The 20660-nt window shown below is 40.9% G+C and overlaps 1 protein-coding gene across 1 annotated transcript in view; it reads left to right on the top strand.

Moving 5' to 3' along the window:
• IGF2BP3 (insulin like growth factor 2 mRNA binding protein 3) overlaps positions 1–20660 on the top strand; it is an 85844-nt gene that overhangs the window by 40351 nt on the left and 24833 nt on the right. The window contains exons 4-6 of the mRNA XM_063123750.1: positions 5378–5429; positions 5515–5578; positions 16910–17194. Of these exons, the coding sequence (XP_062979820.1) occupies positions 5378–5429; positions 5515–5578; positions 16910–17194 (401 nt within the window). The remainder of the gene's footprint in view (positions 1–5377; positions 5430–5514; positions 5579–16909; positions 17195–20660) is intronic.

Below are 20660 nucleotides of genomic sequence, written 5' to 3'. Positions count from 1 at the left end.
ATAGCAATTCACACATTTGGAAAGCACCACGTTGGGAATGCTGTTATATGGTAAAGGTGAGTAAAACATCTTGATGTACTTGATTTCACAAATGTTGTTTTGGAGAAGTGGGTTTATTCTTGTGTATCTAAACCTTGCCTTTTAGTTTACAGCAGTAATTTTCAAACTTCCTACCTCCAAGGGACACATTCCACCTCAGCTTGTCTGCTGAGGAACACCTATACTTAGCAGTGTTCTGGGACATATACTCAGGTGCACATCCAGCTTCACCCAGGGCATTGGTCAGACCTCTTGGCCCCACTGTTGCCATTTATGAAAGCAAGTGTGTGCTAAAACATACCCAGCACTCTTGGAACTGCATGTTGCAGGGGAAGATCAGTAATGGTGAACAAGCTGTCTTCCTGCCAAGCTTGTCTTGCATTAGTAATAATTAAATAAGACCTAGAGAATCCAAGAGTTCCTTAGAACACAGTTTGAAAACCACTTATTTGTGTAAGGAATAGTACATCCCACTCTTTCTCTGAGTAGCTCGGAGTGGTGTACATGATTCGCCCCTTCCCTATTTTTACCTTCCTGACAACCTCGTGGAGTACATTAGGTTCAAAGACAATGGGCACATTCGCACGACAAACTAACCCATGATGGGTGACAAGCTATGCAATGTGCTTTATTTTGTGAATAACCCATAGTGCGTGGTTGGTGTGCCCAAGGTGCATCAGCCACAATACATAGTTTCAGTCCTCCAGCCAGCTCCGCCTGGTATCCCAGGGTACTTCGCAGTAGAACCTGTCTTGTCTGCCGCCAAGTCCCCTGACCCTGTTCCAATTGCAATTGCAGTTGGAGCTCGTTAAAAAAAAAAAAAGTTGTCAGCCTCATTTTTGCACAAAAATGGGGCTGAGAATCTTTTTTCACACTTCCCCATGCCTGGGGAACCCCAACCCCTAATTTCTCTCTCCCCCCCTTTTTTGATTTATCACTTGTTGCCAGAAGTAACTGACGAAACTGATGCTTTCACATTTTGTCTAAGCAAATTAGTTGTTCTCCCTCATTCCTAAATATTAGTTCTGCGTAAATCAAAAGCATTTATCTTTAGTATAAAAAAGCTGGTCTGATGCATATCAATTAGCAGGTCATTCACACTTTTTATGCTGAGCACACTCTGCTATTTCTGCAGATATCTTGTCTAGTATCCAAATTGCCATATCTGCCTCCTAAGTTGTTACATGTGTGAATCATTTCAACAAAACTTTTCAGACTTGGGAGTACTGCTTTATTTTTTAAAACAGCTATGTGGGAAGTAGCCCTGCCATAACTGCCTCTTTCTGTCATCACAAGCCTCCTACTAATTTACAAGCATTCACAAAGTACTTTTAGATTATCTTAATCCATTACTCTTGTTTCTTAGACCACCCCTTCGTTCTGTGGTCTAGTGTCAGTGTAAATTTCTTAGTGTAAAAATATCAGTGCAAATTTCTTAAAAGAAATTGACAAATATCTTCAATATTGTACTAGCAGTGTAGCTTGAAAGTGTAGTCTTAAACATTTTTTAAAAGCTGTTATTTATGTTCACGTATGCAGTGAATCCTATGCTGTAATTTTAAGCCACTCAACTGAAGACCGTGCTCATAACACAACAGATGCAGAAATGAAAGATCAGATTTAAAAATATATATTTATTGGATTTGAACTGGAATACTTAAGGCTTAATGTGTTGTTTTCCCAGAGTTTGTCTCCTGCTGGAGATGTAAAGTCATTTTTGACTGGGATTAGTTGGTGTAGGGTAACACTGTTTATAACACAGTCAGAGTTGGCTTTTAGAGTCTGATGAATGAAAGTCCACAGTGTAAGACTGCAGCTTTTTGTGAGCAAGAAAGGCATCTGTGTTATAACAAAAGGAGAAGACCCAATTTCGACAAATGGTGGAATTCCTACATAAAAGAGGAATGAATTATTTTCTAGCTAGAGTAAATATTTATACAAACAAACTTTTATTTTCAGCTGCTCATCAGGATTGCTATCGCACTACCAACTTGGCTAGAAATTCTGTTCTTGTTGCCCATCAAGGCTGCACGTGGAGATAGGGAGGCAGATGAACAGTTTAGACAAAAACGGTTTGTCTTAAAATAGAACTGGAAGACTTGGCTTTTAAGAATAAAAAATAAAATGCTTAAGAGAGGGAGGTATTATAAAATCAATCAGGAATCGTGATCCACATAGTATGAAAAGTGCATAAGGAAACTAGTGTATAAAGAAGCTGGAACACAAGCAAGTTTTAATTACTGCTGTTTTCCTCTAATGCATTGATATGCAAGTCAATTTAAAATGTGTATCTTTTTGTGCTAATCGTTTGGTGCTTGAGGCTAGAGTAAAAAGGAGGTGGGGGATTTTCAGTGACATGGTGGTTCCTTGTTAGTTTCCTCTAATGATATTGCAATTTTAGTTTTGCATTTCCCCACTTGCCCTAGGGTGAGCATGGTTATAATTGTACTATGTATAAACACATCAATATATGCAGGTGAAAAGTATGCCAAATATTTGGTGGCAACTTCTTCTACTCCTCTAAAAGCTCAGTTTAACTTGGAGATCAAAGGGAGGGGGGAAATTGAGCAAGAGCTGGGGAGGAGACAGAAGAAGTCTGGAAAGAGAAAAGGGAAGAGGAGGCTGAGGCATTGGGGTGGAAGGATCAAGTGTGCTGTCTTTCACTCACTCATGCAAATGCATACAGGCTACCTGGAAAAGAACCTTCTGCCCAAATTATTTATCCTTTTAGAAAACAAGAATCACATTTTTCCTCTTTCTCCTCCTCTGTCTCTCCCTCCTTCCTCCTTTCTCTCTTTTTCCCTCCCGGAGAAATCTCTCCTACCCCAGCAATTAGGCATAGGAAAAAAACTTCCAATGAAAAGTTTTTTCAAAGTTTAACTGGGGGTGCACAGCACACAGGTAGGGAATGGTTAACCCTTCCATCCCTTGCTGTTGCACTCTTACCCCCAGAAATCTCCCTGTATGGTAATTAAACTTGGGGGGACGGACACTTAATTGCCATGAGTGGGGCAATTTTCAATGGGGATCACAGCTTATGGTGAGGGAATAAGTAGCCTCCCCCCACACCAAAAAAACATCCCTTGCATAGCAATAAAGTTTAGAGAGAGATCTGTTGGCGTCAGTCAAAGTCTTTTTCCTAAGCTTAATAAGTATGCAGCAAGCTGCGGTTTCCAGTGAACACCACCACCACAATAAAACTTGGGAAACCCCTACCATCAGCACCAGCGGACATCAGGCCTCTGGAAATAGATACAGGGCTCTGGGATTTGGGGCTTGGGCCTAGCAAACCCCATTGTCTTTTAATGTTGAGGGGGGGAGGAAGTAAGAGGTGCAGTTCTATAAGAGATAAATTATAGCAGATCTACTTACTAGTAGATATGTTTTCTCCATAAAGAGAGTTGAGCTTAAAAGTGTGGTGATTGTGTTTTAATAAGTTCTAATATCACCATGTAGTGGATATCTCCATAGGAGCTGAAGATGCTTTCCACAGCGACATGTTTTTATAGTGCTGAATATATATTGTAAACAATGTCGGCATTATCCTGGGTGGGTGAGCGGTATGAGAAATGCCCTTCCTTTCTTTTCCAGCCACAGACATCCCCAGCCCACATCAAAGTATTTTAAATCGCTGCTGCCTCCATCTCCCTTTGTTATATATCAGAATAGGAGCAAAGGCCTACTGTGTGATATAATCCTGGGTTCTTGATTTTGCTTCTCAGCAGCCCTTCATTTCTTGCAGCTTTAAACCAGATAGCAAGCTTTGGAATTGCCTAATGTTTTGTGGATAAAAAGCTGTATCACAGGGCTATGGTTTGGATCCAGCAGTACCTTTCTCCTGATAGAAGGAGTCTTCTTCGGATAAAGGAAGGGACTCTTTGGACCCAACCCTGTACTTTAAGTTAAAGAACTAAAATACAAGTATTTTTATGATGATAAAATCTGAGATGTGCTCAAGTGCAGTAAGTTTTCTACCATTGTACTTTTAAAAATCCCCATTTCTTACAAATACTGATGAGTTCAGTCTGAGTATGGCAGTTGTTCAAGCTGCTTGTCTGACTTGAAAGTTATTTCTTAATCTAGCAACAGTGAAAATGTTTAAATTATTTCATTTTCTTGTTTATAACTTTGGAATGCAATCCTAAACATGCCAACTAGGAAGCAAGTTCCATTCAACTCACTAGAACTTACTTCAGAGTAAACATGTTAGTGAAATAAAATTGGAAAGCACTTCTCACATCAGTTTTTTAAAACAATAAATAGTAAATATCATTCCTGAGTGCATACGGTGCACATGAAAATATTTTAAGAGTTGCATTTATGTGATTCAGTTTTTGTTTAATCATGCTTTTTCCATTTTGATTTTTTTAGAAACTGCAATAATGAGACTTTGTATCAAAATGTGCAGAATTCAATCTCCGATTTTTTCTAAGTTCATATTGCTGCAAAAGTGTATATCGAAATTGTGTTTTAACTCAAGACCTGCCATTCTTGTGAAATGTCAGTATCTTTTTAGAAACTGCAATTTTGCTTTACTCTCATGTAGAGTAAAGCAAAGGAGCATACATTCTCTGGAACCTTTCTTCTAATTTTTCAAAATAAGGGGGATTTTATTTTCATTGAAATCTCTTATTCTATAAAGTCCCTTATGTTTTCATTGTGCATATTGCTCTTGTTTATCTATAGAGGTGAAATCTGGATGCAATAAGAATGGAAGCAATGGGGATATTTTTGAAATTAATTTATTTTCCCAAATTTTCAAAGTAGGATATAAAAGGGGGTTATCTGCCTGTTTCAATTTTTTATTATTATTTTCATACCCACCCACAGCTTATCTGATGCTCCCTCTATAGAGAATTGATTGACTTACTGACTGGATTTGCAAGTAACGGGAAGCCACCATGGGTGAATTTCCCTGTGAGGCCTCTTGTTTTGGTGGTGGCTGCCATTTTATTTATTTATTTATTACATTTCTATACCTCCCAATAGCCAGAGCTCTCTGGGCGGTTCACAAAATTTTTGACTATTTGAGCTACTAAAGCTTCTTACATGTGAACTCAGCAAGAGAGGGTGGTTGGAGTGGTTAACAAAAGCCACCTGCCAACCCTAAAATCACCCCAACAACCCATCCTCACCGAGTTCACACAAAACAAAAAGCTACAATATGCCCCCACTGCAGCTTGAATATTAAGCCGTCAAGCTTAACTCAGAAGTTCAGATTCAGAACCCAAGATGAAAAGACTTTAGGAAAAAATCTTTCAGGCTGCTCAAGGTTTTATGCTTTCATATATAGCTACCAGAGAAACTTCACATTTTCATCTGTGTTCCTTTTTCATAGGTGTTGGACAGCTTGCTAGCACAGTATGGGACAGTGGAGAACTGTGAGCAAGGTAACACACAAAACTCGAAACCATTTTCTGTTTAAAGGAAGTAAACAAAATGTAATTTTTTTCTTTATATACTTTTCCCTCCTAGTGAATACTGAAACAGAGACTGCAGTAGTAAATGTAACATATGCCAATAAGGACCAGGCCAGACAGTAAGTGCTTATTTACTTTGATTTATTGTCCGAGCCATTTCTTGTGCTACTTCAAAATATTTTTAAGTTCTAATTGTATTAATACTAGATACAGTTACAGAAGGAAAGACTCTCTGTGCACTTCACTCTGTTATGTCACTTGCTTAGCACTTTATTTTTGCTTTTCAAATAGTATTTGAATAACTAAAGTTATAGTCCTATATATCCACTTTCCTGAGAGTAAGCCTCGTTGAACTCCGTGAGCCTTAATTTTGAGTAGACATGTATTGTACTCTAAGGCTGCAATCCTAAATACTTACTGGGGAGCAAGGCCATTAAATACACTGGGATGTATGTGTGAGTAATTGCACTGTAGGACTGCACTGCAAAAGCATAAATTCAAAACTGCTATTTACTGCATTTTTATCCCACTTTTCTGTTATTGTTTTCTAAAGCAGCTCACATAAAAAAAAAAAGAGAAATAGGTCTTGTCACCAGGCTTACAAACTAAAATGACAAGACACACAAGTGAAGGGGAGTTGAAAGGGAACGGAAGAGAAGGCAGATCGGTTTTTCAAGGCCAGGACAAGGATGTGAACTAAAAGAAGGCATTTAAATGCAGTTTGGGCCTGGCTGATCTTCCCTTGCTGGTGTTCTTGCCCAAACAGCAGTTAGTGGCTCTTGTTCGTTTGGGCAATGGGTAGGGCCAGAGCATTCCCCCCCCCCTTTGATTCTGCAGTCCCAGGGCAACTGCCAGTTAGAGCCAAGTGTTCTTCCTGGCAGGCTAAGGGCAAAACTGAGATAAAATAGGTGGGAATTATTCAGGAACTCTTATATAACAATTTCAATGACGTGAATGAAAGTGTTTATTGATATTTGTGGGTGTTTAAAAAGTTTCTTGCAGCTTATATACACAAATTAATTAATTGCTCTGGTTTGACACTCTGGGCCAATTTCCACAATTGCCACATGGGCAGTCACCACTGCTTATCGTAATGTTCTGGCACAGGATATGTTGTTGCTGTGATTAACAAACACCCCAGACCCATAAACTTCCCATGAGTTGTGGATGGTTTGTTAACCACAGTAACAGACCACCTCGCTGGGTTCGGATATCACAATAAGTGACCAGCCACCAGAGCTTGGATATTCACAATGGCCATCAGCATGTGCTGCAAGCCGCCATGGTTTCAATAATCCACAGCAGACTGCGGCGATTGTATGAACCAGGCCAGGGTCTTTAATATCTTTTGAAGGCTTACATCTGTTCTAATTTGTAGTTAACATATTTGAGCATTTCAGAATTGTATGTAATGAAAGCTTAAACAACTGAACATTCTTTTTTTATTATTATTTTGGGTCTGTTCTATGTCACTCTGAATGAGGGAGGATACCAGCATGTATATGAGGCTTTCCTGCACATTTGTGAAAATACTCATTAAAATATAAAACTTTTCCAAACCGTAATTAGGCTTCCTTTAACATTTGCCATTAAATGTTACCCCAAGCAAGGTATTTCAGTCCTTCTGCAAAATAGCCAGTATTCAAAATCGGCTAGATCTCCAGCAAAAGGGAGTTCCATAGTAGTGAGCAACCACTAAGAGGTTATCTGACTTTGCTGTTAAAATAGGCAAGTAGTCAAGTGGGTGCGTTTAAAGGTCACAGTGGCACAAATGTGAGAAAGCAGTCTCTGAGGTATCTAGGCCTAGGCTGTCTTTTTAAGGGGAAAAAATCAACAGCTTGATTTGTGCCCAAGGGCTGTAGCTCTAGGGAAATGTGTGTTAGTACATAGCCCCCATGTTACAAAGATATGTTATAGTTGTCAGGTCTGGCAGAAGGGTTACAGGAAGGCGTGCATGGGGGTGGGGGGATAAAAAAATGATACTTCTGCACTCTGCTACAGACCGCTTTCTGGCCCAACATTGAATCCAGGAACACTCCAAGGCTTCAAACCTACATGGCCAGAGAAGGCTGAACACGATCAGAGTAGTATTCTCTCTAACTCTACACAAGAACATAAGAGACATATTGGATCAGACCAAAAGCCCATCTAGTCCAGCATTTCTTTCACAAGTGGCCAAAACGATGCCCTGTGGAAAGCCCAGCGGTAAGATATGCACGCAGTAGCACTCCCCCAGTCTTGTTCCACAGCACCTGGAATTCCGAGGCCTGCTGATACAGCTATCAGGACTAGTAGCCATTGATAACCCTCCATGAATTTGTCTAACTCCCTTTTAGAGCCACCCAAGCTGGCGATCATCACTACATTTTCTGGGAGCAAATTCCATAGTATAACTATGTGCAGTGCCAAAAAGTACTTCCTTTATCTGTCCTGAATCTTGCACCAGCAAGCTTCATTCGATGGTCCCAGCTTCTACTATTATGACAGAAGGAGAAAAATGCCTGTCTTTCCACTTCCTCCACATGATACATAGTTTTATATACTTCTATCATGACCCCTGCTACTTGACTTTTTTCTAAACTAAAAGCCCCAAACATTGTAATCTTTTCTCACAGGAGATTTGCTCCAACCTCTCGAACGTCTTCGTTTCCCTCTTTAGCAGCCTTTCCAGTTCTACAATATCCTTTTTGATACTCTTGTGTTTCAAGTGTGGTGGCACCATAGATTTGTGCTAAGGCATTGTAATATTGGCAATTCTATTTTTGTTTCTTTTCCTAATGATGCTCAACATGGAATTTGTCTTCCAACAGCAGCTGCATGCTGGATTGATGTTTTCATGGAGCTTTCCACCACAACCCTAAAATCCTTTTCCTCGTCTGTCATCATCAGCTCAGACCCAATCAGTATATATGTGAAATTCAGATTTTCTCCTTACTTTGAATTGCATCTTCCATTTTAATGACTATTCCCTCAGTTTGGAGAGATCCTTTTAGAACTCTTTAAAGCTCCTCTTTGTTTTAACTACCCTAAATAATTTGGAGTTGTGAGGACGGGAGTGGACAACATATGGCTTGCCATGGAGAATTTGGTGATCCACACTGGATCCCCTACCTCCACAGTGCGGTTTCCACTGTGGCCATGTGGCTGCTTTCCCAATGGTTCTTCTGATGTGCTTCCTGTGTGACTTGTTTCCCAGCAGAATCACTAGTTCTACAGATATACAGAGCTCTTCAGCACCAGAGACACAGGGTTCAGATTGTGCTTCTCCCAGTCTGTCAAACAGTTGTTTGATGGGCTTGGGGAGTGCAGTTGTGCTGAAAAACAAAGGGGTGTAGGAAGCTCAAGCCTTCCTTCCTTAGATAATCACTGGGAAAGCTGCTGTGCGGCCTCTTCCAGTTGTGGTGGGGAAGGGGTGCGGCCTCCAGAGGGTCCAGTGTAGCTCTCCCCACAGCTGCCCACCTCTAGACTAGACCTGTTATCAAGCAGTTGTCAAGACTTGCAATATGTGGATCAGATAAAGGAAAATGCAAGAGCTGCAAGAGAAGTGTGTCATGGGATGATGGAACCAAACTCTATGATCTTTCCTAGGGACATACCTCTTCTCTTCCCCCCCCCCCCCCATCCCCTTTAAGATGAAACATTGCAGGAAACATCATGATGAAATAATTGAAATCAGTCATCTTATCTCATTCCTTTGAACCTTTCTTACTAAGAACAAATAAAAGACCACCCAGGAACAGTCATGCACATGCTTACGAGGCCTGTAAGTCCCCTTTGCCAGCACCTGATAAACAGCATCGGAGAGAGGGAGGGGTGGGTTGCAGTTGATCCTGTGTCTCTTGCCATTGTGCTCAAGTTTGAAGCCAGACTGTCAGGAGACTAGATATGTCTTCTTTTCCCTCCACCAATGACCCTGTCCCTCATCTTCATATTAGTATAAAATGTCAAGGGACGCCATTGTCATTTGGGGCTTTTGTTTTAACTTTGAAGTTTCTGCCACCTGGTGGCAAAGTGAAATTATCAACTTCATTTTGGGGCTTTTGGCTTAAAATAAGAAACTCCTTATTACATCTAGGCTACAGGTTTGTCTTCATTTCCTCAGTGCTGAAAGTTATCTGTTGGAGATCATAGTCCCTTCCTATAATTACTGTTCCTTGGGTTTTCTGCTATGATGCCTAGTTCAGCGTAAACTTTGTGTCTGTAAGACCATTTCCATGTAAGGACTAGTTTACTTGTAATGTTTTTAAAAGTTCAGAAATCCGCTATCTTTCTCTCTCCAAATCTGCATGTATTGAGCATCTTACTGGTGGACTGTTGCTTTAAAATAAGCTGCTCCTGACATTGTGCCCCAACCTCCATCCATTGTGTGATATCGTCTAGTTTAGAATAATTTAAGCTTTAATACTGAAGTGAGAGTCTGAACATATTAGCTAACTTTTCTTGGTGTGCTTATCTTGTTAAAACCACTGTGAAGGAATTAAGATGAGAGCCATTAGAAAGATACAGGAACTGTTTAGTTAGTGCCACATAATTTATTGCAAAGGTGTTTATTTGGACCAGTTGTGTGTGTGCAGAAAACCACTTCATCCACTGTGAGCTCTATTCTAGATGATACACCATGACATGACTTCTTGAACGCTACAAATCGGTCAGTGCTAACCAACTGACAGCTTAATTTGCCTTTTTTGCAGTATTGTAATTAGGTATTTGCCTAGTTGCTTGTGGGGGAGTAACAGTTGCCTGCAGGCAGCCAGGTGCAGCCCCACAGCAGCTGCGTGTGAGCAGCTAAAGAGGAAAGGAGCAAGTTTGCCAAGACTGGTTGGCTGCTTGCCCTGCCTGGAGAAACAGAATAAGGGTGCTGTCACTGCTGCATCTGCACTCATCTGAAGCTGAAGCGGGTTTGGGCAGGGTGAGGGACTGCTTTCATAATATACAAGTTATCACTTTAATCCCTTATTGCTGTACTAATTTAAAAATGAGTCATGGGGGGAAAACACCCTGGTGCATTAAGAAAGCAAATTATGGGGTCATGTCTTTCAGTTTAAATAGATACATGCCAGATAATAAGCTTTGAGAGACTATGGACTTCGGGGTATATTGGATTAGACTGTTGGTTGTCTTGGTTTGTTGGGTACTCTTTCAAACTTGGCTATTTGTAGAAGGTACAACTCTGTACAGCACCATGTACATTGATGGTGCTATATAAATAAATTAATAATAATAATAATAAGGTAGAGGAGGAAGAGTCTGTAAAATAGATCATGTGGGTTTTGCAGTATGGATTCATGGATTAGAAAGGGAGACTTTTAAGCTGAGAATGGTGGCTTTAAGAATAGGTGCTTGCTCTGATTTCGCTGGGAGAATCAAACATGTACTTAAATTGATTCTATTCAAATAGATGGGAATTTAAAAGTGGCTGGATCATGCTACGAACCTATTGAAATACATGGGAATTTAAAAGTGGCTGGATCCTGCTACAACTTGTGCAGTGATCTACTCTAGAAGAATCAACCAGATCTAAAGAAAGCAGCTCTACGAGGAATCTGTCAATTTAAAACCTAAAGCTGCATAGATAAGCAGGATATTTGTCTGTATTAGTATGCTAGAATTCAGTGATTTCAATCCACTTAATATTAGCCAGTCCTTGTATGGGGAACTGCACTCAAAAAGCAGAAAATATGAGTTCTGGCCATCGGTAGATAGAAGAACAATCATTCTAGATTTCAGCGGGTATGTTAGTAATAAAACATAAGTGATGCTCTCTCAGTGGGAACTTAGGAAGAGGCCTTATACCAAGTCTTTGTTGATCTAGCGTACTGTTGTCTGACTGGCAGCATCTATCCAGATTCTTCAGCAGAGGTTTCCCCCTGGTACCAGATCCTTCTAACTGGAGATGCTGGGGATTGATCTGGGACTTTCTGCATGTAAAGCATGTGTGATATCACTGAGCTACAGTCCCTTTCCATATGTTGAGGAAGCATTCTAAAACTGCTCCAGTATGTCCCAAGAAGACAAGAAGGTCTTGCATGCCACATCTCTTCCCATGAAGTTCATGGAGAAACTGCAGGCAGGAAACAGTTCCTTCTTACAAGGTACTTCATGCTCTTAAAATTGATTTTCATATTTCATAGCTTGGTCCAATATTACCCATTTCAGGGCATTTCACAAATCCCACTATTTAACAAAGATTTTAGAAAGATGTGTATAAGAAAGATAAGAAATATATTTTAAGAGTGAGGATAGAGGTATGAAATATTGGCGTGACATAGTGCTTTATTGTCTTTGGCTTACAGATAGGAAACACTTTCTCCTTTTACCAGCAGATTTTAACTTACTTCTTTGCTAAGGTACCTGAAGTATGATACCTCTTTTTGTACTGTGTATATGGTGAATTCCGCGATGAACAATGTGGCTATTGCAAGACACTGCAAGATCTAAACTTTTCCTGAACATGGTGTATAACCTAAATGACACAATTATTTTGTGGCATAGGACAGCCTTATATTTTAAGCATCAGCCTTGTAGTTATAGATAAGAACATAAAAAGAGCCATGCTGGATCAGAACAAGGGTCCTTCTGATCCAGCACTCCGTTAACATAGTAGCCAACCAGCTGTTGACCAGGGACCCACAAGCAGGACATGGTGCAACAGCACCCTTCCATCCATGTTCCCCAGCAACTGTCTTGAATACTGGAGGTAGCATAAAATCATTGCTAGCCTTCTCCAGGAATGTATCCAACCCCCCTTTTAAAGCCATTCAAATTAGTGGCCAACACTACAACTTGTGGTAGTGAATTCCATAATTTAACTATGTGCTATGTGAAGAAGCAATTCCTTTTATTTGTCCTGAATCTCCCACCAATCAGCTCTACAATGTCTTTTTTTAGGTGTGGTGACTAAAACTGTACACAGTATTCTAAGTGTGGTCGCACCATAGATTTGTATAAAGGCAATATGATCCTGCAGTTTTACTTTCAATTCCTTTGCTGCCTTTATAGCGGCTGCACACTGGGTGGCATTTTCATTGAGCTGCCCACCACAACCCCAAAATCTCATCTTGTTAGGTCACCACCAGCTGATATCCCATCAGGTTATACTTGAAGTTGGAGGGTTTTTCCCTAACATGCATCACCTTACACTTGCTTACATTGAACTGTATCTGCCATTTGGATGCCCACTCTACCAGCTTGGAGAGATCCCTTTGGAGCTCTTCACAATCCCTTTGTTTTTAACAACCTTAAATAATTTGATGTCATCAAGCACTTCACTGCTCACTCCTAATTCCAGATCATTTATGAACAAGTTGAAAAGAATTGGCCCCAATACCAATCCCTGTGGGACTCCACTGTTTACTTCTCTCCTTCAGGAGAATTGACCATTTATTCCTACTCTCTGCTTTCTGTTCTTTAACCAGTTATTGATCCACAAAAGGGCTGCTAAGTTTTTTCAGGAGTCTTTGGTGAGGGACTTTATCAAAAGCCTTTACCATGTCTACTGAATCACCCCTGTCTACATATTTGTTGATACTCTCAAAGAATTCTAGAAAATTAGTGAGACATGACTTGTCTGTAAGGAAGCTGTGTTGATTCTTCTTCAGCAGGACATGCCCTTCTATACGCTTACTAAAAAAAATTCAACCAACTTACCTAGAATAGAGCTCAAGCTGAGTGGCCTGTAATTTCCCAGATCTCCCCTGGATACCTTTTTGAAAATTGGTTTTACATTGGCTATCTTCCAGTCCTCTGGTACAGAGGCTGAGCTAGGGGACATGTTGCATATTTTGGTTAGAAGATCCGCAATTTCATATTTGAGTTCTTTGAGAACTCTAGGATGGATACCATATGGGCCTGGTGATTTATTTGCTTTCAATTTGTCAATAAGGTTTCATCTTTTGTCACCACAATTTTCCTCAGTAACTCAGACTCCGTTCCTGAAAACATCAGTTCAGGCACAGGCATCTGTCCTGTATCTTCTGCAGTGAACCCTGATGCAAAGAATTCATTCAGCTTCTCTGCAATCTCCCTGTCCTCCTTTAGTACTCCCTTAACTCCATTGTCATCCAACAGTCCAACTTCTCCCCTAGCTGGTTTCCTTTTGCTGATCTATTTAAAGAATTCTTTATTGTTGATATTATTAATGATGTGCTCTTCAAAATGCTTTTTTGCATCTCTTATTGTTTGCTTGCATCGCCTTTGTGCAAGCTTGTGCTCCCTTTGATTTTCCTTACTTGGGCAAGACCTCTGTTTTCTGAAGGAAGCCCTCTTTCCTACAATAGCTTCCTTGTCACTGCTTGTTAACCATGCTGGTTGACCTCTTGGACTTAGTGCTACCTTTCCTAACCTGTGGAATATATTTTAGTTGAGCTTCTATTATTGTGCTTTTGAGTATGCTCCATGCATTTTGCAAGGATTTAACCCTCTTGATTGCCCCTTTCAACTCTCTTTTCAGCAGTTCCCTCATTTTAGAGAAGTTTCCTCTTTTGAAGTCAAATGTGACTGTGTTTGTCTTCCTGGGCAGTTTTCCATTTAAATATATATTGAATCTGATAGCACTGTGGTCACTGTTACTGGTTGATTCACAATATTTACATCTCGTATTAGGACCTGGGCAACACCATTTAGGATTAAGTTTAGGGTCGCCTCCCCTCTGCGCAGTTCCGTGACCAACTGTTCTAGGGCACAATTGTTTAGGGCATCAAGAAATTTAACTTCTTAGTCATGACTGGAATATGAATTTATCCAGTCAGTGTGAGGATAATTGAAGTCACCCACTTCCTTGTGGGTCTCTCTGATTTTGTTTTCCATGCCAAGATCACCCTGAGCATTTTGGTCTGAGAGACAATAGCATGTTCCTAGCACTACTTCCTTTTATCTGTCCTGAATCTCCCACCAATCAGCTTCATGGAATGAACCCAGATTCTAGTATTATGGGAGAGGGAAGTGCCCTCCTCTGCACCTCCATCCTTCTTCTACCCAATCCTCAGAAGGTTTGTATAGCATTTTATAGGGTGATCACTTCTGTGGTCTTATTTACAAGGCTGGCTCAGGATTAGCACTGTTTCTTGTTAATTGGAGGTTAATTTTTAATAGATTTAACTTGATCTAAATTTTGCCTTGTACCCTGACCCTTTAGGCTCAGAAAATTAAAACTCTAGACATTTTCCCCCCAACATAAGAATTCTAAGAGCAGTTATACATGATCTTTCATTGCAGCACTTACATTTGTTCAACTTTAAAATTCTATTATAATCCACATTACTCAGGAGCAGCTCAGTTGCTATGGAAACTTAACTTTCCTTAATTTTATGAAATTAACACTATTGGTTTCTTGTGCTCTTGGAGATGTTTTTGACTATTTGTTTTCAAGTACTCCATATAGTTGTATTTTAAAATAACCGAATGTAGCTAGCCAGGAAGGATTGGCCTTTTCCCTTCTTTCTTTGTACACATGGGCATGTGTTGGAAAAAGGTACATTGTGGACAATGAGAGAAATATCAGTTGCTTAGTGTAATCAGGAAAAACAGGTATTTGATCCATGCTTTGAAATAAACTATTTTTTACACAGTGATTGCATATTTTCTACATCAGGGTAAGATGTAAAACAACTGTGAAGTGTCAACTTGAAGCCCAATTCTATGATTTCAGTGGACTTAGGTGTGCCAAACTTTACATAAGATCAGGCTAATGTTTCTCGACTCATGTAGAAAAACTTGTCAGATGTGACAACAACCCTGTGACAGGGTTCGGGCGACCACAGCAGAGGCATTGTGGCTGCCTCCCCCCACTGCAACATGGGTTAGCTTATCATCCCAATCCGCTACATGGCAGGGGGGTTTCATACCTACCCTTCAACTTAGGGCATGCGGTAGAGGTTGTAGGGTGGGTACAAAGCCCAAGCTCCGCCGCACGCCAGATCCAGACGACTCACCAACCTGCACTGCTGCATGGGGAATAATGCAAATGGCAGTCGCATGCACAGGGGTGGGGGAACAGCCATGATGGCTCCCCCTCCCTACTGTAATTTTCCCAATGCTCCCACGGTTAGCCATGTGTTGTTCAGGAGCAAATGCCCTCGCTGGCTTCTGGTGTGCTAAACAACTGAGGGACAAATAACCTCATAGTCTGAATTAGGTTGTTATCTAGAAGTAGCAGTAATATCTCAAAAGTTCAGACTTCAAGTTTTGGCTGAAACACTTTGGAGGCATCGCTTCATCTCCATACGTCCCTTCTCCTTTTATATAATATAATAACTTCAACCACACGGTTATTTCAAAGAGAGTTTTACAGTTAAAAATTCCTGCAGAATCTTACTGCTGTTGCTTATTAAACCAGTTACTTGCAATTATTGTTTCTTTACTTCTCCAAAATAAGCTTTCAAGAGACCACTTTTACACGAAAAGTTTCTTTTTCAAGAATATGGTCTTTGGGAAAAGGAAAATATATTTTCAACATGTTTTTATCATTGGTAACAATTTAAGTGCTTTAAAATATTCCCAATGTTGCTTTAAAAGTGGGCATGCTACAGTAATAATTGTCATATCATCATGGAACTGGATGTTATACAAAATGGAATCCAAAATATGTGTGTGTGTGCTCTTTTTACAACCGCTTTAATCTGTAGTTGGGTTTCTCAAGCTATTGTTTAATATGTTTGTCAGGGAAAATAAAAATAACTTTTTTTGCAGATGGGAAAAGCAACTCAAACTTCTCACATATGTAAATGTGGAAGAGTTTAGCAGAGGTGGAAAATTGTAAGAAACAAACAGAGAAAAAACTCCAACAACTTCTATTAGTACACATAAGTTGATTCCCGAAATAATCATTCTTCAATACTTAAAGGTTTGCATATATTACTGGTTTATAAAAGTTAACAAAGCCAGTATAATCCATAGTGCAAAGGAGGACTCTTCATGAAAGGTGTTAATTTAGACAAGTCACTTAACACAGGTGTCTTAATATCTCTGTGATGTAGATCTCTAGGTCAGGTCCTCAAGTCTCAGGACTGGAGATTGGAGACTGTTTAATAATGAAGACAGCAAACATTATGTAATAGTTCAAATTCTTTTTTCTCTTTTTTGGCATAAGAACAGGATCCAAGTTCATACTCTCTTTTACAAAATATTGTTGATAATAATGAATAAAAGACTAGAGCCCTGTCTGTGGAAAGGAAGATGCAAGAAGGACATATCAAACCTAAATAACCTAATTAGGACTTGAGTATCTAGACCAGCTTTCCACAACCTGATATCCTCCTAATGCACATCCATCATGTTGGCTGCTAATGATGGGAGTCGTAGTCCCAATGCACATGGAGGGCACCAGGTTGTGGAAGGCTGTTCTAAGATGTGTATGTCTATGTTACTTGTGAATGAAATTTTATAACTGAGTGATTTCTTGTTCTACAAGCTCCCGCTTACAATACCTTTTCCACCTTTGTAAATCTATACAGAGCAATAGAAAAACTCAATGGATTCCAGCTTGAAAACTACTCATTAAAAGTTGCATATATTCCTGATGAAATGGCAGCACAACCACCACCCCAGCAGCATCCACAGGGGAGACGTGGATTTGGGCAGAGAGGTCCTCCCAGACAAGGTTCGCCAGGTGCAGCTACGAGGCAGAAACCACAGTCTGATGTTCCACTACGGATGCTGGTTCCCACCCAGTTTGTAGGAGCCATTATTGGAAAAGAAGGAGCTACCATCAGAAACATCACAAAGCAGACACAGTCAAAGTAAGTTGTCCTATCAAATTTTGTTGTCAGATTTAATGTGTCTTGCACTTCCAATAGCTAGTGAGTTTCTGTTAGTGAAGTAGATCAATAGTTCTTAAACTGGAGTGTGATAATGCTGGTGTGTGTTTGTGTGTGTGTGTTGTGGGGGGCTCTGTTCTTGTGAAATAATGGATAAGAAGAGAAGAAATCTGACTTCGTATCATCTTGTTCAACAAGTCAGTTGCTCAAGGAGACTGGTGCTGATCAGGCATGTCTCAGTAACACTGATAATCTGGAAAGCAAGCTCACTGCAAATTTTGAGGAAATGGATAACTATTGGAGGTCTGCCCATTGGTTCTCGTTGCAGCAGCAGGAGTTCCTAGCATCCCCTGTCGACAGCACTTTCCTTTTGCAGTGGGGGCAGGAGAAAGGGATGTGCACATCCCTGGGAACACTTGGGGTCCTGAAGCTGGTGTTGCACTACCCTGGTATGGCAATCTGTGGCACCCCACTGAGGGATGGCACGATCGGCAGCTCCCCTAGTGCTTCCTGGACAGGATTATTTCTCCTAGGTATAGAGCCCCACTGGGCAAGAGTGGCAGGGGGTTTCTGCCGCTCTTGCCTTGTGACTGTTGGCAGGGGAAATTATCAACGGAACCTGCCACACAACACAATAATCAATGGTTGTGCAGATAATCATCAACTCTACACACCGTTGATTATTTATGTTGGTTATTTCAGGGAAATAACCAGCTGTGGCATGGTTTTTCCTTGACAGGCGAAACAATAGTTAACAGTGGACTATTTACCCTATTTCTTCGATTCTAAGACACCATCAATTGTAAGACGCACACTAATTTCAATACCACCAACAGAAAAAAAGCTTTGATTCTAAGAAATAATAAACGCACCTGCGATTCTAAGACGCACCCCGTTTTTAGAGATGTTTATATGGGGGGAAAAGTGTGTCTTAGAATCGAAGAAATATGGTATCTACCGTGGACTGTTTAACCAACTGTTGACTATTGTGTCGTCTGAACCCAGTCTTAGTCTAGCCCTTTTTATTCATAGATTTAACTGATGGTTTTACATCATGTTGAAGAAACTGTATACGTTTGTTTTGGAGGTATAGATAGAATTCTGTTACGCAAGTTCAACAATGGAAAACTTTAAAGCCTCTTTAGGGCCTCTTGGGAGACAGTAAGGTATCTAGATGCTCGTGATCCAGATCCGCTCACGTTCCATAACCTAGACAAAGAATGTTTCCTAGAAGGTAAACTGGTACTGGAAGAAGAATGGGGAAAAGCATACTGTATGTACAGCTCCTGAACAATTTCAGATCATCAGTGTGGCCCCGAGACATAACAAATTTCCCATGCCTGATCTAGTTGATAGCAAAGATCTGTTCTAATTAAGCAGAGTCTCTCATCTGAAAACATTTTGAGATCTCTGAGTTAATTTTGCCTAAAATTGTTAAGCAATTTCCTTCTTGCCTTAAGGGTTGTAAACCTTAGTTGTGTGCCTGTGTTCTTCCTCTTATTCTTGCATGCATGCTTGGCTGCAGCAAAGCTAATTTAGTTTAGTTTCTTAAATTACAGTTTCCCATGACAATGGACTGGAAAATTGGGTTTAAGGGCTCCGAACAAGCCAGGGACTGATCCTGGCTGCATATTGTGGTTTGAAAGGAGTGATTTAAGCCACAGTTTCCCAGTTCAGCCATCATGGAGCTGGGCATGTAAAGAGATTGGAGGAAAGAGATATTTCGGAGGCTATAAGCCCAAGAATTTGGCTTGTCACACATGTTTTGCCCCAATTCATTCTTTTATTTAGCAAAGTGAACTTCAACTTAATATCATGAATTCAATTTTAAAAGATTGAATGTAGATTTTAATGGTTGTCTTACACTAGGGCATCTTTTTAAACTAGGTTATTTTTATGGGACTTTTAATATAGCTGATTTTAAAAAAATCTGACTACCTTAGATTAAAACGAGGGTTAGAAGGTCAATGCCTGACTTAGAAACTAGCTGTGATTAGTAGTAACTGTAGTTCTGCCAGTTCAGATGGTAATACTGAACCAGGGATTTAATAGAAGTAACACTGAACCAGTGACACTGCAAGTACGTCCCTGCTAGATCTGCTGGATGTCTTGGTGACTATGGTTTCTTCATCGTGGTCTCTATGCATCACACATATGGGCTTTGCGCCTGCGCAGAGACCAGACCGGAATCTCCAATAGCTTAGGGAAACGCTTTTGGGCGGAAACCCCTCCCCCACGCTATCGCGCATGTCCACGGGGTTCCCGCCCTTCCCTCAGTTTTTCGTCGTCCGCCATCGTGCACAGACGTAGAAACCGTGTTCTCTCCAGCTTGTGTAGTACTTACCTTTTTTGCTTCGCTATCTGACTCTTTTTTCTGCGCTGTTCTTCTTTTTCTTGTCTATCTAAAAAAAAAAAAAAAAAAAAAAAAATTATATATATATATTATTGTTGTTTCCTACTCTTTTTTCCAGCGATCTTTGATCGCTTTCGGCGCCTGAGGCGCATGGCCGTAAGGGCCCCCTTCAGGAAGTGCGTTAAATGTGGCGCTAAATTGCCACCCAAGGACGGCCATTCCCTGTGTGTGTTGTGTTTGGGTGAAGCGCACAAGGTTCAACAGTGCCACCATTGTATGGCGTTTACCAAACAAACACGGAAAAATAGATCAGATAGACTGCGGTCTATACTGTGGGAAAAAGCTCTGCGAGCAACTGAACCTTCGCCTCATAAGCGTAAGGAGCAACACTCCTCAAGGGCAATGGAAAAACCTCTTAGCCCAGAAGTCCAATCAGTCGTTATTGGTGAGGAGTTGATGGCGGATAACAGGGCCATACCCCTGACGCCAGGCCGATCCCTAGCGGTTTCCGCAGCCAAGAAGATTTCAAAAAAGGCTCGGACCCCTAAATCGGCGGAACAGCTAAAGAAAAAGAAGAAAAAGAGGAAGGATGCAGAAAAATGCTCCACCTCGAGGGTCGATACCCTATCTTCGATACCCGCCGAGCCTACCAGGTCGGCGCCGACTTCGGTATCGACGCAATTGCCGCTACCAGCACCGTTACCGGCGGCGAGGAGTTCGATGTCGGAGGGTGAAATTCGGGATTCCGTTTCGGTTGCTTCCATACCATCGGCTCAGGTACCTTGCACGACTGAGCTGGAAGACTCGACTAGGCTTGTTCCACGTCGGCAACACCGATCTCCTGGCCCGGACTTGGATCGAGTATCTCAATACTCTGAGTATCAACGGGACTACCCTTATGATTGGGAGTATTATCGGCCTCAGGAATATTATCTGTCTGAGCGCAGACGATATGAGCATTTTGCACAGCCTCCTCCAAATTCAAGAGTCTTGCAAATTCCGCCAGACCCTCGATCCTATACACCTCGCAGCCGTGATAGCAGGGCTGAGCGTACTGAACACCGGTCGATACCGACTGCAACTGTTGTTGCGCCC

The sequence above is a fragment of the Elgaria multicarinata genome, chromosome 1, assembly GCF_023053635.1.
Source record: "Elgaria multicarinata webbii isolate HBS135686 ecotype San Diego chromosome 1, rElgMul1.1.pri, whole genome shotgun sequence".
Taxonomy (NCBI): domain Eukaryota; kingdom Metazoa; phylum Chordata; class Lepidosauria; order Squamata; family Anguidae; genus Elgaria; species Elgaria multicarinata.
This window is presented reverse-complemented; position numbering and strand designations above follow the sequence as displayed.